General features: G+C 42.2%; 1 protein-coding gene across 5 annotated transcripts in view; it reads right to left on the bottom strand.

Moving 5' to 3' along the window:
• The window catches only part of KMT2D (lysine methyltransferase 2D), a 93,412-nt gene that overhangs the window by 24,931 nt on the left and 42,773 nt on the right, over nt 1–25,708 (bottom strand). For 3 of the 5 annotated variants that reach the window (XM_069970091.1, XM_069970095.1, XM_069970092.1), the window contains exons 12-36: nt 21,995–22,111; nt 21,145–21,255; nt 20,950–21,054; nt 20,679–20,860; nt 18,819–18,983; nt 18,623–18,732; nt 18,470–18,514; nt 18,160–18,369; nt 17,893–18,039; nt 17,690–17,806; nt 17,221–17,342; nt 15,799–15,949; nt 15,336–15,401; nt 13,954–14,076; nt 11,187–11,351; nt 9,721–9,784; nt 9,253–9,479; nt 8,427–8,500; nt 7,971–8,021; nt 5,843–7,609; nt 5,581–5,754; nt 4,539–4,687; nt 2,472–4,378; nt 523–646; nt 182–269 (exon numbers count right to left, since the gene is read on the bottom strand). In XM_069970091.1, the coding sequence (XP_069826192.1) occupies nt 182–269; nt 523–646; nt 2,472–4,378; nt 4,539–4,687; nt 5,581–5,754; nt 5,843–7,609; nt 7,971–8,021; nt 8,427–8,500; nt 9,253–9,479; nt 9,721–9,784; nt 11,187–11,351; nt 13,954–14,076; nt 15,336–15,401; nt 15,799–15,949; nt 17,221–17,342; nt 17,690–17,806; nt 17,893–18,039; nt 18,160–18,369; nt 18,470–18,514; nt 18,623–18,732; nt 18,819–18,983; nt 20,679–20,860; nt 20,950–21,054; nt 21,145–21,255; nt 21,995–22,111 (6,561 nt within the window). The remainder of the gene's footprint in view (nt 1–181; nt 270–522; nt 647–2,471; nt 4,379–4,538; nt 4,688–5,580; nt 5,755–5,842; nt 7,610–7,970; nt 8,022–8,426; nt 8,501–9,252; nt 9,480–9,720; nt 9,785–11,186; nt 11,352–13,953; nt 14,077–15,335; nt 15,402–15,798; nt 15,950–17,220; nt 17,343–17,689; nt 17,807–17,892; nt 18,040–18,159; nt 18,370–18,469; nt 18,515–18,622; nt 18,733–18,818; nt 18,984–20,678; nt 20,861–20,949; nt 21,055–21,144; nt 21,256–21,994; nt 22,112–25,708) is intronic. The other 2 variants (XM_069970094.1, XM_069970096.1) reach the window with 2 other exon arrangements.

Below are 25,708 nucleotides of genomic sequence, written 5' to 3'. Positions count from 1 at the left end.
ACCCAGTTGGTTATGGAGTTATACATTTTTAGTAAGAGCGACAAAGGAATGGCACATCACTGCTAAACGAAAAGAGGTTTCAGCATTCTTATTTCATGGTGAAAACAAGCTATTACTAAGAACAATCTGGAGTGGCCGGAGCTCACCTATAACATATTGGTAATTCCATCCTAATACTTACTTGAGCAGTTCCTGTTCCAGGACCTTGGGTGGTAGAATCAGTGGCTCCTGGAACACCAAGCCTTTGAGCAAGGAGAGATACCTGTTGCCTGAATAAAGAGACATTGTTTAAACAAAGGTTTCGGGCAACTTATGGCACACAATAGCCCCATACAGAAAACAAACATGAATGCATGACACCCCGAGTACACCGATCTCTTGAGTTGACAGTTGTGCTACAGCAAGTCGTAAACAAAAAACACACTTTATTTTATTGCTGCCCTAGCCCAAAGGCTCCTAGGTCACAGGGTACATATCCTATTGACTAAATCAAAAAGAGAACCAGAAATATAAAAAAGTTACCTGTTAATGCCAGGAGTGACTGCAATGCTACCTTGTGCCATCACCTTTTTTATTCCCTTCAAAGCAACCATTTTGGCCTTGGCGATTGGATCTATAATGTCCTCCGTAGCAAACTTATCAAGATCTGCAATTTTTTTTATAGAAAACAAGTTAATTAAAAGTGACCCAATATCTAGAGTGTAAATGAATTACGGTAGTTTTTAAATTATAACTTTGGCTGGGTTCACAATGAGTTTTGGCAATCTGTTCTTTCATGCGTTTTATGTAGAAACAAAAAAAAAAAAAAAAAAATAGATGCATTTATGTACATCGTTTTTTGCCATTGACTCCCCTTATAAAAGCAAATAGATCAAAAAGCTTTCGTTTTTAGCGTACACAAAAACGTGGTCGACCATATTTTTGTGTACGCTAAAAAAATAAAACTATGCATTTTGATCCTTTTTTTTTTATAAATGATCAAAACAGATGAACAAAACTACAGTTTTTTTTTTTGCCTAGAATGGGGAAAAAAATGTAACCCCAGCCTAAAGCTTTAAAGGTGAGATAATGTAGTTGTTGCATTGTTGTTTACCCTACTTAAGATAAGACAGTCCTATTCTGCATCTACCCTAGGCAAGTGTCTTGTTTTTTTGTTTAATTGGTTAGCATCTTGCGACCCAGAAATTGTATATTTATATCTGTATCAATTTTATTATTAATCATTAGTATCCCTTTTTCTTGTGATACAGCTAAACACGGACAGCAAAACCCATTATAAACAGATTGTCAGTGTCAGATATTTGCTAAAACAGATTTCTATAATACCTAGTGATGTATTTTTCTATGAGAGGAACCCCACACTAGCCTTTAAAATAAACTGGTGGTTTTGCCACATACCTTAGGCTATGTTCACACCACATTCATGCTATATGTCAGAGGTATACAGCAAGAGTGGTGACAGACATATCTCTCTCTCTCTATAGCCATACTGTGGGCAACATTTGCCACAGTGCAGAATACTCTCATGTATACCATACATTGTGGTTTTTTTTTTAATGCCCCACTAGATAATAGTAGTGCAGTCTGCTGCACTTTTCTGTACAGTTAGAAGAGAGGTATGATGTCACATACCACCCTGTTGAAGGCGCATACACCAAAAGTGAACCCTGTGTGAACAAAGCCTAAAGGGCCCTTTACATGGATTGATTATCTGCCGAATTAATGTTCATAAGTAGGGAAGGGCCAGCGACCAGCTAATAAAAGTACAAAAGTACACTGGCTCCCTATGAAACAAGATCCAATACAAACTCCTCCTGCTCACCCATAAAGCTCTCCACAGTGCTGCACCTCCCTATATCTCCTCCCTCATCTCTGTCTACCGTCCTACCCGTGCCTTACGCCCCACTAACGACTTAAGACTAACACCACTTTAAGACTAACACCACTTTGATCCGCACCTCACTTCCATCTCCAGTACACCCGAGCTGCACCAGTTCTATGGAATGCACTATCCAAGACTGTCAGACTCACCTCCAATACACAAAGCTTCAAACGTGCCCTCAAAACACATATGTTCAAGCAGGCTTACCAGGTTCCCTAAATTGGTCCACACACACACATTTAAGCACTTAGACCTACACATGCAGGCATTGGTTAGTGACTGTTTCACTCACCTTTACCTGCACTGCCTTATTTATAAAGATGGCCATACCATTGTATCAATGATGCATTTTGCCCCTCTGCCATTTTGTCTCGCACCCCCTCCTGATATTATGTAATGCATGCGAGCAGGGCCCTCACTCCTCATGTATGAATAATTATATGAAGATCTATGTAATGTCTATTTTTGTCTATGTATGTACCCCCCAGAATTGTAAAGTGCTGCGGAATCTGTTGGCACTATATAAATAAAAAATAATAAAATATTATTAATAAAATTACATCATTAGATTCACTCTCTTAATGAATACCTGTGTCAGGGAAAAAGTTATTGGCCAGTTGCTGCGGCTGTTGCTGCATAACCATTGGTTGTTGCTTTATGACCATTTGTTGCCCCATGATTTGCTTGGGTGGGAGAGCTTGCTGCTGGGGTCCACTGGCTTGTAACAAGTGCTGACCACTAAGTAAATGGGTCTGGTTAGCTGAAACATGCATGGGAGTCTCTAGGGTAGAGTTGGCCTGTACACCAACAAGTCTCTGTTGCATCTGCTGTTGAGGAGTTAGCAGTTGTTGGGTAGATCCTATCCCCTGATGTCTAGGCACAATTCCAAGTCCTACAAGGTTTGCTTGATGACTGTCCTGTGGAAGGTGAGGTCCTGGCTGGTTAGACATTGCAGTATTGATCATCGCATGAGGCTGAGCACTTTCTGGATGTTGGGCAGACAACAGCTGTTTTTTCTGCTGTTCTTTTTTCTCATGTTCAAGAAGGTCTTCAATAAGAAGAGGAAGTTCACTAGCTACGAGAGAACTCTCCATCTTATCCAGATCATCTGAAGGAGAATGGCGCGCACATGGCAAGCCCAATGTTCCTTCATCCAACTCAAACTTCCCCAGCATCAGACTACTTTGACTAGGTGCAGCAGAGGAATCCTTGTTAGGGAAGAGGGACGCACTGTTTGTTTGGACAGAATTTGTGTTGCCTGTATGTAGGCTAGCTCCTGGCTTTAACAAGCTTGCTCCAAGTGAAGCTTTCCCAGTATTTTGAGGAGTTTCATTTTTAACATTAATGGAATTGCTACCGGAAAATTGACAAGTGTTGGTCTTCAGGTCACTGTCTTCTAGCTTTGGCTTTAAATCCCCTGTATATGCAGACTGTTTTATTTCCTCAATAGAAGGAACTTGAGAAGTGTTACTACCACCACCAGAAAGACGTGAACCCAAATCCAGCCCCATAGTTCCTCGTAGTCGATCTTTGGTCATTTCCAAGTCTTTACTAGTTTGTAACTCATTCGGAAGGCTTTCCTTTTTTGCCTCCGTTACATCTGGCTCTAGCTTAAGCAATGCCTCCTCTTCAGCTTTCTCATTTGCAGACTCTACCAAGCGCAAATGCTCATTGAATATGTCCTTTTTATCACCAGTGTCTAACTCTGGGTCTGTATATGCAAGGAGATCAAACTCATCTCCATTTAATAGATCATCTAAGTGAGGGTCATTCGTTTCAAGATTATCAAGATTGTCCAAATCATCATCGGCTTTAGCTACATCAAGACTTAAATTAGCCAGATCGTCATCTTCCAGGTCTTTATGGGTATCAAAATCGACATCTAGTTCTGGAGGATCGTCACACTGGACCCTCCCACCTGCAAGGCCAGGAGCTGATCCTTCCTTAGAGCCTTCAGAAGGTGGATTGGTTTGTGGAGGAACAGTAGGTGGCTGCTGCTGCTGCGTAACATCTGTTGTCGATGCAATTTTAGTTTGTATAGCCTGCGAGACACCTACGTTTCCTGCATGAGGAAGTGTTGAGGGCAACGTTTTTTGAGGTTGCATCAAAGAACTTCTCATTACAGGTACTTGCAATGAATTTCCATCCCCTCTCATAACTCCTGTTATTACACTTGCGTTGGCACCGTCACCTGGCACATAGAAACGAGGCCTATTCTGAGGGCCAGGTGGTGAAAAGGGAACTCCAATAGGCATTTTTTGCCCATGATGGCGCAGTTCAATATAAGGTGCTCCGCCAACAGTGACCTGATCCCCAGGAAATGGCAGACGAACTACACCTGCACTATTCACTGTTGGGCTTGAAGGTGGCCTATTCCCTTCTGGAAACCGAACTGGTGCCAACGTCCTTTGTCCTGTGACTTGTGATTGCCATACATGCTGTTGATCAGAGTAAGAGCCTCTTGAAAACAGTGCTTGAGTTCCTTCAGCCGAATGTCTGAAACACAGAGAAATGGATTATTATTTATAATATAAAACCTGGATCACTCATACTAAACAGGACAGTCTAGCAGACAACCTCATAAGGAAGTCCTCTAAGTGTACACATCTGTGAGGCACAGTGTCAGTACAATATGTAAATAGGATTTTAAGCCTACCTGGCAGACCCATCAACAGACACAGGGGATGCAGAAGGCAAAGGCGTATTCATACGTTCCTCCTGTGGAAAGGATGTTGAAGCAACTACCTGTCCAGGAAGTTTTGTTGGCCCTGAGGAAGCAGTGATCACTCCAAGACCACCCTTTTCCTGCATTGCATAAAAATAAAAATAATTTTGTTCACACAAATCAGCATGAATTCTAATACATTTGTAGAGATTAACGCTATTACATAGGCTGTATCCAGGTTTTCCAAGACTCCCTAGGGCAGCATTCAAGTTAGACAGCCGCAGATACTTAAATGGTGATTCAAGAGCAGACTCCAGCATGTAATGGTGCGTTTACACAGGCACATTTATCTGACAGATTTTTTAAGCCAAAGCCATAAACAGACCTTAAACTGGGAACGGGTCATAAAGGAAATACTGAGATTTCTTCTCTTTTCAAATCCATTCTAGGTTTTGGCTTCCAAAATCTGTCAGATAAATCTGCCTGTGTAAACGCACCATCAGAGTCACGCTCATCTCTATGTCATTGTTACTCTTAAGGGTCCATTTACACATAAATATTATTTGACAGATTATCTACCAAAGATTTGAAGCCAAAGCCAGGAATGGATTTAAAAGGGGAGAAATCTTAGGCTTTCCTTTATGACCTGATCTCTGTTTATAGTCTGTTTCTGGCTTCAAACCTTTGGCAGATAATCTTTCTGTGTAAATGGACCCTAAAGATGTATGCCCTCTTTGCTAGGATAGATCATCATTTTGAAACCACTGTTCCACAAATCAGACTTCCATTGACCATAAAGAGTGAAGGGACTGGTGTATTGTGTTGCATTTATTCCTACACTTGAACGGGGCCGTGCTGCAGTTCACAAGACAATGAATGGTTTAGTCCCACTAGTCAGGAATAACTATCGAAGAGGACACAGCACTAAGGTCGTGAAGTTAGGGGTTACCCAAGTAATATGCTAAGCCTTTAAAAGATTAGAATAATCTTTTCCATTATTTGAAGAACAAAGACAATGGAAAAGTCATCTTACCTGTGTTGGAGTATACATCGCTACCCGACCCGGCTGATCATAGCCTTGTCCACTCTGTTCTCCACTCCACCCAGTTTGTGAAGAATTCATAGCTGCCGCAGCAGCCTCCTTTTCCTGTCTTAAGGTATTTCTCTGGATCTGCTGCCTAATGAGGAGTTCTCGTAATCTTTGACGCTAAATGAATAGGAATAAGTTAACATTAGTAACATTTATTCTATATATTTCTGTATTCTATCATCAAACTCAATAGAAAGACACACACCTGTCTTTGTTTCTCTTGCTCGGACTGACTTAGGTTGCTTAGAGAAGAATCAGCTGTTCCTTGTAGTTCTGGTACATCCCGCCCAGTACTGCCAAGAGCATTTGGGATAGCAGCAATATCTTCTCTGGGTTTTTCTGCTGGAGAATTGAGACCTGCACGCTGGTTAGTGACTGGAGACTGATAGGATGGTTCTTGGGGTAAAACTGAAGGGGGTCGCAGTGGGGACTGAACATAAGCTTCTGAAGTGCTACTGTTTCCAGAGGAGTGTGGGCTGCCTGCGGGGTGGAAAGAGGAAGGGGCACTGTTGCTTGGAGAAGTGTAGATTTGTGGCTTGTTTGGGGTAAAATGGCTGTTTATTGAATGGGTGGGAGTTGCATGAGGCTGGTGGGAGGGAGAGCTTTTGACACCATCTCCAGGAGAATGAGGAAAAGTGAAGCATAGTTGGTTCTGAGAACTTTGATAGACACTTGCCCCAGGAGAACGAGCAAATAAACTTTGCTGTTGGCTTACTTGAGCTTTTTGGTGAACATCTAGAGATTGTTGGTAGTTTGCACTGCCAGGAGTGGAGTGAGAAAGTTGTCCGGTTGGTTTAAAGCCAGTTTCTATCATCTGAGGACGGGGAGGTTTATGAGGTGGGGCAAATGGATCTCGTGACTGGGGCCGAGAAGGTGGACGGGAATATGGGTCTGGAGACTGAAATCGTGGAGTAACAGGTGATGGACAAAATGCTTCAGTTGACAATGGTCTAGGAGTCAGAGGAGAATGGGAACTTCCCTGGGATTGGGGGCTTGTTGGGACACGAGTAAAAGGGTCAGAAGGCAGAGGTCTACTCGACATGTTACCTTCTAAAGGCTGAGGTCGAGGAGTTAATGGAGGCTGCGAATAAGGGTCACTGTATGAGGCTGCTGAAGTCTGTCTGTACATTTCTGAATGATGTTGAGGTGACGTCATTTGTGCTTGCATATGAACTTCCCTATGTGATGGAGCAGGACTGTGAGGCTCTAACTGAGACATTCGAGGGGTCAGGGGCGCTTTAAACACATCACATTTCATCTCAGGTGTTCCATCAGAACCAGCGCTGTGTGGAAAGCCAGGAGATCCAAGGCCAACGTCTTCCTTTTTTATATGAAGGAGAATTCCATCAGTCTGTCTTTTAGGATCACTGTATCGTGTAGGGGACATCATGATTTCAGGTTTGCCGGAGGACTCGTTTTGTTGATAAGGCCTTGAGCTAGGGCTTCCTATCAACGAAAGGTTGTCGAGAGATCCAGTTGGATATCGCGGCTTAACAAATGGCTCTGGTTGATGAGGAGTGGTTGCACGGGAAGGATAATCCACACACGGAGCAGCATTCTGTGTATTCAGTGCAGGTTGGTGCTCTGCCCCAGAAAGAGTCTGAAACCCCCCAGCAGAGACTGGTGACTGTGTCAAGGAAGACGGATAACGGGAGTCCAATGAATATGCAGGAGAACTAGGAAAGTGCTCCTGAGATGGAGACTGAGGAGGCAATTTGAAGAACATGTCAGCAGATGACTCTGCTCCAGGAGTGCCTGCTGAAGAAGGTTTCAGAAACAAGTCTGAGGAGGTAGACATTGCAGAGCCACTAGACATGTACATATTCTGTCCTGCTGAAGCTGCACCTCGATAGTCATGGCTTGCCCCAGACTGTGAACCAGGATGCATGGGGATCTGAAGCTGGAGAACTGGACGCTCTGCTTTTTGTACTCCTTCCACTTTGGACTGTTTGTTAATTTGACTCTCTGCCTGCTATAAAGACCAAAAGCAAAAAATATATGTATATAATAACAAGGTAGAATGTAATGTATAGACAACTATAGTATTATGCAGTGTGGTCTTATTACTATATATATATTTATATGATATGCCAAACTAAAAATAAATCTGCAAAAATTTTTGAAAGATAGTCAAAAACAGTTTAATAGTTAATGCTAATGTATTGTGTTGCAATTGAGTTGAGAGAAAGTTTAGTTGGCAAGGGATTTGTATAGAACTCCCTAGAACTAAAATTTAGTGGCCATACAAGACTAGATTAAATATATTTACTAGGAATACCAAGCAGCAAATAAGACTGGGACCACAAATTACTATGTAAAAAGTAGTCCCTTACCTTCTGTACCTTATTAATACGATGTGCTGCACGATTGTCTTTGGCCTTTTGCTGTAGGAAACAAAATAGAAAAAGAAAAAACTAAACTACTGCTAAATCTTAGCACGGATAGACAACTGGTGATCTCTGACTTAATAAGGATATGTTCACACAGCATATGAGCTGCACATTTTTTGCATGGAATCCAAAGCATGTAATCAGTGTCTCTGCCTGAAATCTGCACCCAGCACTCTGGATCTAATGTTTATGATTTTAATGTTGATTTTATATTGTGTTCAATGATTGAAGAATAAGCTGAATATTAAAACTAGTAGGTTACATGCTTCGGATTTTACCTAGGGATTCTTTTATATGAAATCCGCAGTGCATGCGCTGTGTGCAAACATACCCTAAGACAAACATAACAAATAAAATCAAGAATAGACGATTCACTTAAAATTATAATTGAAAACTCACCAAGTAAGGAGCTTTGTCTTGGGCTGGTACTTTCCTCCACAGTTTCATGATCTGCTTGCATCGACTCGACCAGTCTAACATGTTAAGACAGTAGCTCAGCATTAAACATTTTAATGGTAACCAACTATTCATACAACTTCTGGTCATTGTGAAGTATATGTGAGCAGTATCCAAAGTATATTTTACTTCCATTAAAAATGTTGCTGTTTTTACACTGAAAAAATGTTTGTAGTTTAAGCTACTAGCTGCCATTGCTCCAGTAAAGCAACCTAACTTCTCATATCTTATGGGTCCACAAGCTGCCTCTGTAGGTTTATAGAGCGGTTGTTTTTTGTCTGTTAGGCAGTGTGTGCCTTGGTAAATCTGTTCTATTACTATCTGCCTAGTTCTCTGCACTAGAGACTTCTCAGGGAATCTTATTAGGTTTGCTCATTTAGCATCACTGTGGATTTATTTTGGTATCATAACTTTCCACTAAAAAAAATAAAAAATAAAACACAGTACTAAAAATATGCAAGAATACACTAACAGGTATTCAGTTGTTGGCTGGTAGCCTATAGATCTACAGTACTGTCAGTCACCATATAAGACCCCCCTAAAGAAATGTAAAGAGCTGAACAGCACAAAATGGGGGGAAAGTACATGAGAAACAAATAATGCAGCTGCGGAGAATGATTTAACCACCACCTAAGCCTTAGAACATGAAGCCCAGAGCTTGTTTTTTTTATAAAAACTTGCCCTTTCAATAGTGAGTCAACTGACTAAACCATAAACTTTTTGCTATTTCTACAGTTACCATTTTGCACATACAAGACCCTCAACTCACCTGGATAGTCCTTCTTTAGGTTAGGGAAATTTTTATTTGCGTACAGAACAGGAGATATGGTAGAGAGTTCTCCCAACTCCTCATCTTTTTCCCATCGTTGCAAGCTGCGCTGGTTGTAGGAGAGGCCATCATTTTCTCCCTCAGTGGTGGGTGTCGTGGGGGTAGAGGCTGTAGTCATAGAGCCATCAGTGTCACAGTGCTCGGGACTGAACAGACCACTCCTGTCCCTAGGAAGGGAAAAACAAAGGTGACCGGATTAAAATAACCCTTATATAACTTTACATTTCCATTAGTTGAACACTGTAGATTCAAGATGAGAAATTAAGAGGGGTGTACTGTTATTAATGTGCCTAAATATCAGGCCTGAAGCACCCTAACTTCACTATATCCAGTTTTACTCTGGAGACTAGAATGAAATGACTAATAATGTGTAGAGATGAGGGAATCAATTCTATTAGTTGCACTTACCTGGAGTCCAAGAAGCCAGATGGAGAAAAAGGATCCAGTTGAACATTAGAAGAAAGGGTCACACCTGAAAAAATACAAGTCTTTCAATCACTAAAACAGACTACACAAATCAGCCACCATGGACATAAAACTAGAGATTCTCATCTGACAGTAGTACAAGTGTGCCAACTTGGAGATACTCTGGAACAGTACAATGTTAGTTTTTGCTGTAACATACGACAAAAATCCTTTTTAAGAGACTGTCCCAGCTTTACAATGTGTCCATAGGACAGGAAAGTGTATGAGAACATGTTATCATGCTAGGGCCCCCACCATGATCTTGAGAATGGGGTCCAGAGTCTCCAGATATCGTGGTAGTTAAGCAGGTGCCTTTCTATTTAATCTCTACGAGAGCCACCAGAGATGGTCCATTACAGCATCTGGCTACCTTCAGTGGCTCCCACAGATGATCAATGGAGCTTCAGTGCACAAATGCAACCACCTAGTCTCAGACAGGAGACTCAACACCGTTTTTGAAATCACACTTGGGTTCCAGCAGGCTGCCATTAGGTGCAGGAAGTATTGCTGTCAGTGGCTGCAGCTAAAGGCATGTTTACACAGACAGATTACTGAAGCCAAAGCCAGGAATGGATTTAAAAAAGGAGAGATCTCAATCTTTCCTTTATGACCTGTTCTTGGTTTATAGTCTGTTCCTGGCTTTGGCTTTAACAATCTGTCAGATAAATCTGTCTGTGTAAACAAACCTATAAGGAGTACAACAAGGTGGTCCTGCTCTAGCCTATTGAAGCTGACAGTTTGCACTAAAAGAACATTACATTTTTACATGCCCCAGATAATCCTCTGTGTTCATCCTTTTTGATATAATATATTGAAGGGGCTTTAAAAATGCATGTGTATATAGCCTTCAATTAGGTACTGTGGTAGAGGGTGCTATTTTAGAACATCTTTTCACAATTTCTGAATATATTGCAGATTCTGTTCCCGGAAAAAAGCCCTTGTGGCACAGACAATATTAGAAAATATATATTTTAAAGGAGACCTGTCACCCCCCGCGTCAGGGTGACAGGCTCCCGACCCCCAGCTAGATCCCCTTATAGTTACCGCATGTCGCCGAGTCCTGCTGTCGGAGCCGGTCCCGGGACAGAGATATCCCAGTGAGAAGCCGGCGCTAACGCTGTGGAGATGGGCCCGGCATCCATAGAGAATGAATGGAGCCGTGCGCGCGCAGCAGAGATGAGTCCGGCTCCATTCATTCTCTATGGACGCAGGACCCATCTCCACAGCGCGTGCGCCGGCTTCTCACCGGGATATCTCCGTCCCGGGACCGGCTCCGGCAGCGGGACTCTGCGACATGCGGTAACTATAAGGGGATCTAGCTGGGGGTCGAGAGCCTGTCACCCCGGCGCATGGGGTGACAGGTCCTCTTTAAGATATTATACACCTTTTCATTTGAATCTGTAACTGACCTGTTAAACCTTGAACAAAGGGTCTTGGACCCTGGGTTACAGATCCTGTTGACATGTGCCCTTCGATTCTACCAGCCGGCCTATTAATAGATTGATCACTCTCAGGGGTACCGAGCACATCCTTTAACAGCTGCTGGATGTCTGTATTCTCCATCTTGGGTATCTCTGTGGTCACAAAGCAGAGTTAGAATTGTCCTGATTTACGAGTCCAAGTGTAAATAAGGGAGGTGGAAAAGAAGTGCCTTACAATCAGAACAAACAAACCAGTGAAAATAAGGGATCATAGTTTTACACAAATGTACTGACCACAAAGAAGGAAATGGGAAGGGGGGACACAATGGCTGAAGACCATTTCTTATTTACGTAATGGAAAGTCAGAACTAGAGATGAGCGAACCTTGAGCATGCTCGAGTCCATCCGAACCCAATCATTCGGCGTTTGATTAGCGAGGGCTGCTGAAGTTAAAGGGGTTGTCCGGCGCTAAAAAAATATTCACAGAATAACAAACATTACAAAGTTATACAACTTTGTAATGTATGTTATGTCTGTGAATGGCCCCCTTCCCCGTGTCCCACCACCCCACCCGTGTACCCGGAAGTGTGGTGCGCTATACTCACATGTCACGTGCCGACCACGGTCTCCGATCCTCAGCAGTGACGTCTTCTTCGGGCGGACGGCGGATCTTCCCGAGTGCCGGCCGCCCTCTGCAGCGTCATCCGAAGCTCAGCCGCGATTGGCTGAGCATAACTGTGCTCAGCCAATCGCGGCTGATGACGCGGCCACGTCATCAGCTGCGATTGGCTGAGCACAGTTATGCTCAGCCAATCGCGGCTGAGCTTCGGATGACGCTGCAGAGGGCGGCCGGCACTCGGGAAGATCCGCCGTCCGCCCGAAGAAGACGTCACTGCTAAGGATCGGAGGCCGTGGTCGGCACGTGACATGTGAGTATAGCGCACCACACTTCCGGGTACACGGGTGGGGGTGGTGGGACACGGGGAAGGGGGCCATTCACAGACATAACATACATTACAAAGTTGTATAACTTTGTAATGTGTGTTATTCTGTGAATAATTTTTTAGCGCCGGACAACCCCTTTAGGATAAAGCCCTAAGGCTATGTAGAAAACATGGATATAGTCATTGGCTGTATCCATGTTTTCCAGACAACCTAAGAGCTTTATCCAAGTTCAGCAGCCACCGCTAATCAAATGCCGAACCATCGGGTTCGGATGGACTCAAGCATGTTCGAGGTTCGCTCATCTCTAGTCAGAACTCAAAAGGAGCCCAATCTTTGTTATAGAAAGCAAAAAGGTACTTGAAGTGTACATTGGTACAGCTGCTGACATTTACAGGAATTGCTATACATTTTTAGGTACTGAACAAAAATTTTAAAATTTGAAACAATCCACATGTCTGCTACAATGCCCATATAAAAAAAATAAGCATTAAAAAAAAAAAAAAATTCTGCATAGGTATCTAATATACTTTAGGTGTTTTACAAATCTTGCAGCAAAATACACACTAAAAATGAAAACCTATGTGAACTTAATTTAAAGAAAATTACTCCCGTAGCTGGACTGCCTGAAAAACATAGATAGGGCCCATGACTGTATCCATGTTCTCCTGGCAGACCTCGGGCTGCATCCATCTTCTCCAGTCACCAGAAGACAAATGCAGAAAGTAAACGTACTGCAAGTTTGCTCATCTTTAACAGTCTGTTAGGGGGATTCTGTCTCTAGCAGAGATCATCACTGAACCAGACAGGTGGGGTTGGTGCTTAGATAGTGCTATGCGAACAAGAGCCTCTGTCAATATGCAAGCTAGGACTGTAGGAGGGGTCCTTACGCCAACCACATTAAGTTGTGGACAGCTGTAGCTGGCGTGTTTTGTGATGTAACCTATTATTTGTTGTGATCCCAATTCTCTTTAGCTTGTCAGCATCAGTAGTTTGCTTAAACCAGTAGTTTCACTGCTTAAACCAGTGCTTCTTTGACGCTATACCTCTGCGTCCCTGTGATACTGCTGCAAAGCCAGTGCATCAGTAACCCATTCTCCCCACATGCCATCTATAGTAGTATACCAGTATGCTTTAAGCATAAGCCTTACCAGGCGTTACTGAGGAATTTACAAACATTACAACATAGCATATAGTAACTATGCTGGTAATTGCTATTAAACTTCAGGGTTTTTTCCTAACTTTTTATTAATAGCAGAAGCAGAGTAGCAATAACCTAGAATGACCACTACCAATTGTACGGTGCAGTCTGCTTCTGTATTTCAACTGCATATACCACTGCAGTGGCTCTGGCCTACTGCTCATTGTCAGGGGTGTCTGGTGTTAAACCAGACTGAAAGTAGCCTGTACTCAGCATAGGCCATCAATAAAAACATCCCAGGAAAACAAAAGTTGGGGCTGAGAAAATGTTGTAAAAAAAAAAAAAAAAAAAGTTACAAGAACAGGGTTAGTCCTGTAGTTAGGCATGTAAAATAAGGCACATAATACATGCTTGCTGTATCTAATACACAACCAAGAAATATGGTAGAGACACTCTAGAGCCATTTCATTTGACTAGAACAAGGACAGTAACAAGGACACATTGCTGTACAGCAATGACTAATACAGAGTCACATTACAACATAGGGAAGGTGACAGCTGATGTGCAGCAAGGAAAAGGTCCAGAAAGACCTGATGCAGAGGCGTTCTCTACCGCTGCATACTGAACACATCACAAAATAAAGGAAACTTAGGGCAAGTGTGAGAGACCAACCCTCCGTGGAGATTTTATCCAGATCCGAGCCGAGGGCTCCCTCTGGCAGAGGCATCAGAATTCTCTCTCCAGTGTGAGAAGCAGCAACAGCAACATTCGGGGCCCCAGTCTCTGGCGTATCCTCTGCGGGGAGGGGGAGGGCAGGTAAATAACTATGCCCATGTCTCAAGAAAACAGGCAGAAGGAAAGGAGAGAGAGACTCTAGCCAAAATCCGCAATCAAAGAATCAGGTTAGTTCTTTAAGTGTAGATCTCCATAGGAATAGGTTATAGATTACCCTTCTATTCCTTTCTTATCGAACACGTTTTGCTCATGCTTACAAAACACGTCAGTACTCCAAATCTGGTCTTTGACAATGAATCCCCAGACGTAACATTTATTATACATTTCCACCTTAAACATTCAATTTGGCGAATACCAATGGCTCTGTATACTGGTAATCTAATATTGCCCATTAGGAACAGCGGCCAATTACATATAGACACAGGCCTTATGCACACGTTCAGTATTTCAGTATTTCTTTTCATGTCCTTAGATTCCTCCCGCCATCCACCCATAAAATGTGGGTCCCCACTAGGACATGTCCCTTTTTATTTCAGGATTGGTTTGTGTCTACTGATCATGTGCAGAAACACAGATCCGTAGATTACGGGACGTGTGAACAAGGCCACAGACTCGCACCTCCAAATGTTCCTACATAAGAGGTCATCTGGTATAACCACTGGGTGGGTGCCACAGAGAAGCCTGAGACCTTTCTGCTTCATTAGTAGAGCAGGTACTAGCTAGGAATTAAAAGATTTTTTTGGGACTTTTATAGATGGCCTACCTTCAGGAATGGCAATCAATAACAGATCAATGAGGGTCCAACATCAAGTATCAGGCAGACAACTCCATAAATTGTATAGCGGCTGTGCAGAGTTAATGCAGCTCTGCTCCCATTAAAGTGAATGGGAGCTGCAGTAACCATACAGAACTCCTACAAAATGGTCAGTGCTGTCTACTTCCAGCTCCATTCACTGTGTAGGGGGGCACACAGTGCTGTGTAAAACAGCAAAACGGCCAAAGTGCCAAGTATCAGATCCTCTATAGATCAGATAATGATAACCTCTGCCAAATAAAGGCCATCAATAAAACATTTCCAAAAAACACCTTTAGAAATTGCAAGGGTCTCAGGCAAAAGTCTCCAAATAATAAATAATAATAAATAAAAATAAATAATAATAATAATAAATAATTAGAGCAATAACAGTCACCTGAATGTTTAAGGAGGAAACAATGGAGCACTTTGTAAAAAGCATGCTTGAAATAATCAGTTTATTAAGCATGCATAAACTAAGGAGAAAAAAAAAAAAAAAAAGTTATCACTATATTGTAGTTCTAACCTGAATTTTCTTGCTTTGTTTCACTGCTGTCAGAATCTTCATGAGGCAACGTACAACTAGGGGCAGCTGCAGGGGGAAAAAAAAAAAAAAAAAAAAAAAAAAAAAATTGTCCAAACTTTAAACAAATCAGATAATTGACATTATCCATCCTCATTGACACAGGACGTGTCGTATACAATCATCCTCATTTTGGTAACAACTTTGAGTGTGTAACAATAAAACATTTCTTATCACACAGACTAGTCAAAGGGTTTGATCGATTGTGGTGTGGGTGTTCAGATAAGTAAGTTCAGGTTCACTCCACATTTGAATCATTTTATATCGCATATGGTTTTGGTTTTACTTAAGTGACAAGGATATGTTCGGTTTGCATTTAAATTGCAGATCAGCAGAAAATTTTACAAGAGACAATAACCCATTACAGTAAAATGGTTTATAATGTTTTCTGAAAGTTAGTCGCTACCTGTGTTTTGTTGGGGCAACTGAGTAGTTGGAGCAGCTCCAGATGTCGGACATGGTATACCCTGCACATTTTTTGCCTTTTGCTGTACAGGACGAGCAGCAAGAAGCGCTTGCCTGCTGAGCTCCATCAATTCCTTGCCAAAAAATGCTTCCTGTGGAGAGAGGACCAGATCTGTTAGTGGGATATTTGTTTCATATGCAAATAAGTAGCTAAAATGATGAGAGAAATTTTTATTTATTTATTTTTTTTAAAGAAATCAGAGAAATAAAAGCATTGGATCTTACAAATAAAAAAGGTATGACCGCACTGAGCCCAAGATAAATGTGCAAATAAAAAAAATAGCTCCTTAACACCTTAAAGGGGTAGTCCACCAAAAAAAAATTTCTTTCAAATCAACTGCTGCCATGAAGTGCCAGAGATTTGTAATTTACTTCTATTAAAAAATCTCAAGCCTTCCAGTACTTATCAGCTGCTGTATGCCCAACAGGAAGTTGTATTATTTCCAGTCTGGAGAGCAGGAGAGGTTTTCTATGGGGATTTGCTCCTGCTTTGGACAGTTCCTGACATGGACAGAGGAGGCAACAGAGAGCACTGGGTCAGACAGGAAAGAAAACACCACTTCCTGCTGGACACACAGCAGCTGATAAGTACTGGAAGACTTAAAATTTTTTAATAGAAGTGAATTACAAATCTCTGGCACTTTATGGCACCAGTTGATTTGAAAGAAAAAATTTTTTGGTGGACTACCCCTTTAAGGATCGTTTACTGTTCAGATGGCAAAAGGTACAGGTCCTCAGGGGCATGTTTTGGTGTTGCTGCAGTTGAGGGGGGTTTGCACCTCCCTGGCCACTCCTGCTGCTCTAAAAACTAGAGCTGTCACAACTCCAGTTCTTAGGGGACTCCCCACTGCCCATTGGTCAATAATTAAACTAAGTGGACACTGGAAAAAACGCTCTGTGGTCAGCATTGGAGACCTAGAAAAGACTTGCTGTTTGGACCCATTGGAAGCTGCAGTCTAAGATGGGTGCATATACATTTTGATGCTAAAAGGCATGAAGATGCCCATGAGTGGAAGGTCTTGGTGTCTCCTGTAAGTGTGTATATATATATATATATATATATATATATATATATATATATATATATATATATATATATATATGGGTATAATGGTTATATTTTATAATCCAGGTCTTGTTATTCCATACTGAGTGCTGTAGAGAGCTGCCTTAACATTATAACTATAATCACAGTGAGATGCGCTGTGATCAGTAACTTTTTACATGTCTGACACATGTCAAAAGTTATTACAAATGACAGTATAGCTTTATGTATGTTACAAAGTGGAAGCACATTAATACTCACAGGGACAAACTACATCATGGACTCCTGAATGATCAATGCAAGTGTGCCGTGACTCACCTGCAAATATGCTGGGAACATATCCTCAAGTTTGCTCTTTTTTCTGCCTCTTCGTTTCTTCTTTTCATCTGTCTCTGTTGTCCCTGGCTCAGGGCCACCCTCAGCAGGAGTCTCTGGAGGGGCTGTGGATAATGAAGAGTCACGTTACACTTCTACCCCATGATTAAAATTCATAGGGTATAAATTCCATTGCAGATTTTTACTTTCTATACCACAGTTTTGGACTATACAACGGTGCTATTCTGCTTCCATTTAAGTACAGCATTAACATATGACAAATCACTTATTTTGTCCATGATGCAGATTTTAAGGGTGAATCAATGGGAAATATGCAAGAAAACTCCATCATGTGATCAAGGCCTTAGCAACAAAAAGAAACATCTGAAAAATGTATTACTGCTGCCAATACGGCGTATGATGCACTACGACATAAGCTAAGTACTATACATACAAGCTTGAAGGAAATTACCATCATCAGGGTGAACATCTTGGTTCTGGTTTTCACGAAAAGCCTCCAAAAATGCAGCATGCCCTTTCTTTGACCGCGTATGTGTTTTCCTCTGTCTAATCATAAAGCCACCAATTCCTAAAGAACAATAATGTAAGGTTACTCAAAAAAAACTATTCAAGTGAAAATCTGTTTTCAAAGCACAAATAATTTTCTATCCTTACCCGGCCTGTAAGGTTTTCTTTTCTTCTTCTTTACATCATCTGCATCTTCAACCCCTTTCACTGCCTCTATTTCGCCTCCGGCTTCACGCTCAGGGGTACCAGGAGGTTCTAGCTTAATTTCACACTCCATGGGTTCATTAGTGCCACCTATCACAAAGTGATACACAAGTCTTATAAGAAATCAGAGGTTTACAAGATCAGCCAAAGGCAATGCGCTCATGGCACAGATATGCAGTAGCTGCACTACCAATCTCTAGCAGGGCTCACCATCTGTTTTCTGTTCATCACACTCTGCATCCCCTTCCTTCCTGTCATCACATGTACCATGCTCAGGACCATCTAGGAAAATTTCCCCGCCAGTACTCAGTCGGGACCGCCTTGGTTTCTTTTTCTGGAGAGGCGATAACGTGAGGCTACGCAGCAGGGCCATACCCGCCTCAGTCAACCAGACACCTTCAAAGCGGAAATACTGAGGCTCTGCAAATACATAAGTATGACCATAATCCACAAACTCAAAAACAGCCCTTTTTTACAAGGAAGTTTTGTGCTTAGAGGCAGACAAAATGGATAAACTCACCTGGTTCTTTCACCTTAACTGGACTTGGTGGAAGGATTATCGGAACTAGTAGAACACAGGTAAAGGGGGAAAGAGGATTTAACGCTTATTTGCTGAGGAAAAAAAAACCCACAACAATGACATAACGGAAACTGGATTCGGATCTCTACATACCAATTGGTTTTACAATGAATGGCTGACAAGTTGTGCAGTGAAAGCCTTCATCTGCTGCTTCCTCTACCTCCTCTTCAGTAAACAGATTCTCACAAACCGCATGTAACCACCTGATCACCATAAGAGAAAGAAAATAGCTTAGGAGTGTTTAGATGATGGAAAAAAGCAGGATTGCTGCCCATCGGCCATTATTTACCTCTCACAGTTTTGACACTGTATCAAAAGATCCCCCTCCATATAGTTTAAGTGGCAAACAGGGCAGCAGACCAAACTAGCACAAGGTGCACAATGTGAATAGTTGTTCTGCCATTCTGAGTGGAATCCTGGGCTGATCGATCCACACTGCATGCAGCAGACACACCTGCAAGAGAAACAAGATAATTACACTTCCAGCTCTATTTACCCTTTTATTGTGGTCACAAGGAAAAAGATGTAATATGTGTTTATTTGCAGCACAAAACTGTCAGTTCTTTCTGCTACTGTGTCTTGAGTCTGTCAGAGGGAAGCTCAAATATAAAAATGCAAGGAAGAAAGAATCTAATGTGACAAATTGAAGGTAGCATGCAAGTCAATGCTTGACCCCTTTAAGGGGCGATTTCCACATATTCTGTGTTAAAAATTGTCATTCTGTGAAGAGGAAAAAAAAAAAAAAAAAGATGCTCATGTATACTAAAGTGTACTGGCTATGGCCCCCATTTACTTTAATGGCCCAAACACAGTCAACTAGTGACCATAATCTGGCCATTTCTTGCACCTGCATGTTTACATTGCAGGACCTAAAAGCATGGCCAAGTACCATGTTCCAAGTACCACAAGGTAAAAGTTTACAAGTGTGAAATGGCCCAGGAAACGGTAAGTAGACAATTTCCCGTCAAAAGGTAGTCTCTCTACCCAGCATGGCGTTGTCATGACTGACTGTAGAGTGTCAAGGTCCTTCTAAACCGGGCCAATTATCGCCAACCATTACTAGGAACGTGATGTCTCACACTTCCGCTCAAAGAAATGACACGTCAATTCTTTGAGCAGAGAGCAGAGTTCCAATCTGAATTTCCCCAGTGCGAATGGGCACTAAGGGTGCCTTCACATGTACCATATCGCAGTGGATTTCACTCTGGTGCAAAAATGTAGCCACAACTTACTTAACTCAGCATCTCCCGAGCTAACAAGTGAATACATTACCCATCAGCGCTCCACCTTACGGGTCACTGCCGTCCTGCTCAGCCAAACAGTGGTTGCAGCAGGACAGTGGCTGAGCAGAAGGCTCAGTGACACGGGAGCCAGGGAATCAAGCTGGAGGGCGGACAGGTTATGTATTTTCTTAATAGCTTGACAGATGCTGAGCGAAGTAGGCCGTGGCTACATTCTGTCACCGGAATGAAAATCCGCGGTGAGAATGTAGAGCCCATAGGCCATAGTATCTCAGTGGATTTCACTGCAGAACTTGCATATCTGAGATGTTGAAAGGTGCTGGTTTTACTACTCCATGCATGACGTGCTCTCTGCTCTCAAGACGATGAGATCATCAGCTACAGGCCACCCTGGCAAGCACTGACATCAGTGGTAGTCCGCACAAGATTAGTGAGGCCAGTGATTGGCTGCAGGGTGTTTGGAACATAAGGAGAGCAGGAACAGTGAATCTTCTAGAAAAGTAAACAGAGGCAGTGTCGAGGTACAAAGCAGACTCTAGGGGAGATTACTCAGCAGCAGAGGATGGGTTACTCAGCGGGGAGCAATTCAGAGTGCTATTCAGAGATTAGAGAGGTCAGTGGTGACTGTCAGAGGAGATAGCCGGTGATGTAGCTGTTAATTAACTCTTTGTTGTCCTGTTTTGGTGCCTCTCTTCCCACTCTCCATAGGAAAACCATGAAGACAGGGGGAAGAGCTTCAAACTGCTTTTTCATGATAAAAATTCAATTTTTAGCTAATAAACCCAATAACAAAGTTTCTTAAAATCGCCTGTACTAAAAAATTTTTTAAACGCTTTAAGCAATAAAAGTAAAACTGGCTGTAAATGAGCAGACAACCACAGCAGTATATTATTTAAGATGTCACTCACCATTTGCATTTCCATCCACCCTTAGGTACTGTGTGCAGAGGAGGGTCGAGGCAGTATGTGTGGTAACTGATGTCACAGTCATCACAGAGCAGCAATCGGGAAGGATCTGTGGCCTTACCACACACTTCACAGACTATGCACTCCACACACCGCCAGCCCTTTAGTAGCATCACCTTGGTAATCTGTATGTAAAGAAAATTTACATTAATATACACACTGTTCTGAAACTTGATCAGGAAAACTAAGAATAAGTATAAAAAAAGCCTTATACCTTACTGTTTACACAGTAGGGGTGATAGCACTGGGAACATTGGGAGCATGCTAGAAGATGTCCCTCCGAACCCCGTCCAAAGCTGCCACAAACAACACACATATCCTAAGTGAATAAGAAAAAGAATTAGACACATTAGAATGGAATTTATAGGGACTGAAGTTACAAACTAACCAGTGAGCAAAACCACCTCACCTGCATAAGCACAAATTTGTCTGTGTTGGAAAAGAGCACCACTGTGTTTTGCATGGTATCGTCCTCCTCCTCTTCCTCCTCTTTTCCTGGAGAGCCTTCAATATCCACCATCTGATAAAGAGGTTAATCGATATAAAATTAGAAACACTAAAAAATATCCACTGATCATGACCAAGATCTCACAAAGCAGACTGCATAGAAATACGGCAACGTGTCTTCAGAAATCATATTGATACATTTATCGAAATCATATATTGATATATTAGGAATTGATTAAAAATAAATACACTTCATAAGGCATTTATATGCTAACAATTTCTGGTAAGCATGAACAACACATGGAGAGGTTCGTTCCTCCATACATGAGATTTGTTGGTCCCCATTAAAGTGAATCTGTGACCCCCTGACTGTACTGGGCTGGTGAAACCGCTGGACAGATATCAATGAAAGCATTTCAAAACAAAAACGCAGACAATGGCAACAAAACTTTTATTAAAAATTTACACCTTTATTTTGACTCTGAATAGTGTAAAAGAGGTGGAGCCTATCAATTCCTGGGCTCTAGCACTGGTATGTCTTACCTGCTGTATATCTATCACTTGCATAATCAGCAACATACAAGTGAGGCGTAGAAGTGCTAGGGCCCAGGAAAGAATAGGCCCCGCCTCTAAAACTATCCACATAAAAAAAATAAAAAGTATGTTTTTATAAAAATAAAAAAACACAGACATACGCAACCAAAGGTATGTTCTAAATGCCTTCACTGATAGCTTTTCAACTGTGCCACCAGCCTGGTAAGAGGGTCACAGAATAACCACAAGCATGAGAATTTGGGTGCAGCAAACCTCACCGGTAAAGTCTCAATGGAAGAGGTTGTAGACTTTAATCTCGATCGGCCTCTACCTCTGCTACCAGCTCCACTACCTCCTCGGGGTCGCCGTCTCCCAGGAAAGCTGCTGCTTCGGCCCTATAAATGACATTGTACACAGACGTCAAGCTTAGATGATCATCCTGATGTCATCTACCATGTCTCCATAAAGAACTGTAAACCTAGAAATGACTGATAACAGTAAAGCAAGACCTATAATCATCCTCACAGTATACCAATTGTCCGCATGAAGCAAAAGTCTTTTAGAATTCTACAAACCACACAGGTGTTAAGCTCTAGCTGATCTGCTTCAGCTGACAGGTGACTAAAGGCCGAAACTATTATTGGCCATATTCAGCTGATATTGGCTGTTACGGCCGATAATAATCTTGTGTAATAGAAGACAACGATTAACCAACATGAACAATGTCAGCTGATCATTGCAGTCGTTTGTCTGCAAACGACTTAGATAACAGCGATCTGCTGCAGTCGATCCGTGGAATAGGCGCGGCAGCTGCAGACCGCTGCTGCCGATCACCTGGGCAGACCCCCTGCCGTTCCCAGCGGCCTCCCCTGTACTCACCCTCTCGCTGCTACCACGTGTCATAGCGCTGGCAGCAAGCAGGGAATGAGGAGCAAGCAAGCAGTGACAGCTCCTCTTCATCGCCCCGTGTAATAGGTGCGTAAATTATCCTTTTGTCCTTCTCTAGACAGGGCAGAGGGGTGAGGCTCCTGGTGCAGCCAGTTGTCTTACAGGACAAGAACATTATAGGGGGGAGTGTGTCATCAGGGAAAGCAAAGAGGTATGAGAGTAGAGTAGGGAGGCATTGCAAAACTCCAAAAGCAGAAAACAAATAACTATAGTATAATTTGTTAAAATTTTTTACATTATATATACATACATATATATATATATATATATATATATATATATATATATATATATATATATATATATATATATATATATATATATATATAAATAAATAAATAAATAAAAACCCTTTTAAAAAGGAAGAGATTGAAACCAAAAATGGTAATGTTTCCCCTTGAAGAGAGCACCATAAAAGTATGTGAGGACTCATAGGCCGTTCACACTCCATTGGGAACTCCCGGAATAAAAATACCTAAAGCAGCTCTCAGAAGCCAGGTTTCCAAGGTATTTTTCCCTTTAAGTCAATAAGGACAGAATTTTAATATGTTTTTTTTCTGCATATAGTGTTCTTTAAACATTTTGCTATTTATGTGGTCTATAATAGATGGCACTCACTAGGTCTTCACGGCCTGTGCTTCTTAAGGAGACTTCAATACAATCGTTTTCACAGGGAATTTGCCATTTCGATGGCTAGTTGGGAACGGTCTATAAAGGGTATACTGAAATACTGCCGTTGTTGAGGTGTAGTTTTATTGCAGGTTTGCCAAGATTTGTCAAAACATGCAGCATTGTTATGACAAAGTCACAACTTAACTACATGTGAACGTGTACCTTGGCTTTAGGATTTTCTTTTTCTTATATTTTTTTTTAATTTAGAAGCAAAAAACCACACACATTGTAAAAATGAGCAGAACTGACCAGACATGTTAGGTAGCACAAGTAACAGAAGAGGTGCTAACTAGGAAGATAAAGAAAAAAAAAACCTGAACAAATTTTTATTCAGTTTAAAAAGTTGGCCAAACACCATAGACAGCCATCAGTCTCTCCTCTTTGCCCTGAATACAGTCAGGACGGCCAAGCAAACAAGTTTGGGAGCATGGATTATAGGGGTTGTCCAGACTAGGGATGTCACGATACTAGAATTTTGAGTTCGATACCAATACAAACTATTTTTATTTTGATACTCTATACCATTTCGATACTTAGCGTATAACCCCCCCATAATAATTTTATAAAGTGCCCCCCCCCATCCCCCGACTGCATATACAATGTTCACCATGTAATATACCTGACATGTCATCTATATTCTTCAGGTCGGTACTATTACAAAGGTACAATATATGTTTCTTTTTATTTACAACTTACACTTTACAAATGTAACATTTTAGGGAAGGTGATCATTTAAACATGCATTTACACAGGCTATGAAGCCAATATTTACCCCTTTTTTGTTTTTATTATAGTAGTTGGGGGTAGTAGTAGTATGGCTGACTCACAGCATAGTAGGTTGGGGGTAGTAGTTGTATGGCTGACACACAGTATAGTATGTTGGGGGTAGTAGTTGTATGGCTGACACAGTATAGTATGTTGGGGGTAATAGTTGTATGGCTGACACATTGCACTAGTATAGTATGTTGGGAGTAATCGTATGGCAGATGCACAGTATAGTATGTTGGGGGTAGTGGTTGTATGGCTGACACTATACTAGTGTTATGTGTCAGCCATACAACGACTACCCCCAACATACCATACTAGTGCTCACCCATAGCACTAGTATAGTATGTTGGGGGATAGTAATAGCTGTACTGAAGCAGAACCTTCACATCCTGGCTCAGCCTCTTCTGCTCCATGCTGCCCGGTCCCGGCGTCACTCCCCCTCCCTTACCCCTCCGCTGTGACTCCCGGCCCCCGCACACAGGCCGCAGCCTCCTCACTACTTGCTCCTTTTCACTGTACATCGCCTGCTGTGTACGGAGCGGCTCGGATGCTGCTGACACTTGACAGCGCTATTTAACTGTGTAGATACCGCTGTTAAGTGTCAGCAGCATCCGAGCCGCTCCGTTCACAGAAGGCGATGTACAGTGACAAGAAGCAAGTAGTAAGGAGGCTGCGGCTTGTGTGCGGGGGTCGGGAGTCACAGCGGAGCACAGCTCAGTATGAATACCGCCCCATGGTGACAGAGGCATGCAGCCCTACCCGGGCAGACCCGGCGGGTTGCAAAGGAGAGGTCGGCCAGTGGGTAGTGAGTTAACCCCGACAGTGTCACATGGATTGTGGCATGCTGACCCACTCTGACCTACTTTGCAGCGCCCCGCTCCTGTTCACAGACCGGGCAGCAGAAACTGGTGAGCCGGGGGGACGTCGACACAGGGGACCGGGCAGCAAAGAGCAAGAGCTGGTGAGTCGGGCGGGCAGCACACACAACATGGCCGGCGCTCAGCTAGCCGCCGGCCATGTTCTTTGCACTATACGTTATGTTAATACGTTAATAGAAAGTATCGATACCAGGAAATCCTGGTACGAACAGTTTTTTTTGCCCCGAATATCGATAGTAGTATCGAAATTTCGGTGCATCGTGCATCACTAGTCCAGACTTAGAAAAACATGTCTGTATTCTTACATAGCATGGTGTATACAATGCATCATTCTGATGTGTCTGTCACTAGTTTATGCTGCCCTCAATAACCGCAACATAAAATAAGTGACAGTCTCTCTGGGTATTCCCACTGCGTGATGCAGTCTTTTTGGTGGGGGTCCCACTAGTTGTTCATACTAAAACCTGGTGGTAAGTTCCTAGATGTGGGGGGGAATTGAGGCTGCATAATTATAATCATCATAAGACTACTTTAACCCCTTAAGGTCAAAGCCAATTTTCGCTTTTGCTTTTTCCACTTTATGTTTAAAAGGCCATAGCGCCTGCATTTATTCACCTAAAGACCCATATGAGTCCTTATTTTTTGCGACACCAATTGTATTTTGCAATCACAGACTTTATTTTCCCATAAAATATGCTGCGAAACTGGGAAAAAAAATCATTTGCG

Source organism: Dendropsophus ebraccatus, chromosome 5 (genome assembly GCF_027789765.1).
Source record: "Dendropsophus ebraccatus isolate aDenEbr1 chromosome 5, aDenEbr1.pat, whole genome shotgun sequence".
Lineage (NCBI taxonomy): Eukaryota > Metazoa > Chordata > Amphibia > Anura > Hylidae > Dendropsophus > Dendropsophus ebraccatus.
Note: the sequence above shows the minus strand (reverse complement) of the source record. Positions and strands in the feature narration are given on the sequence as shown.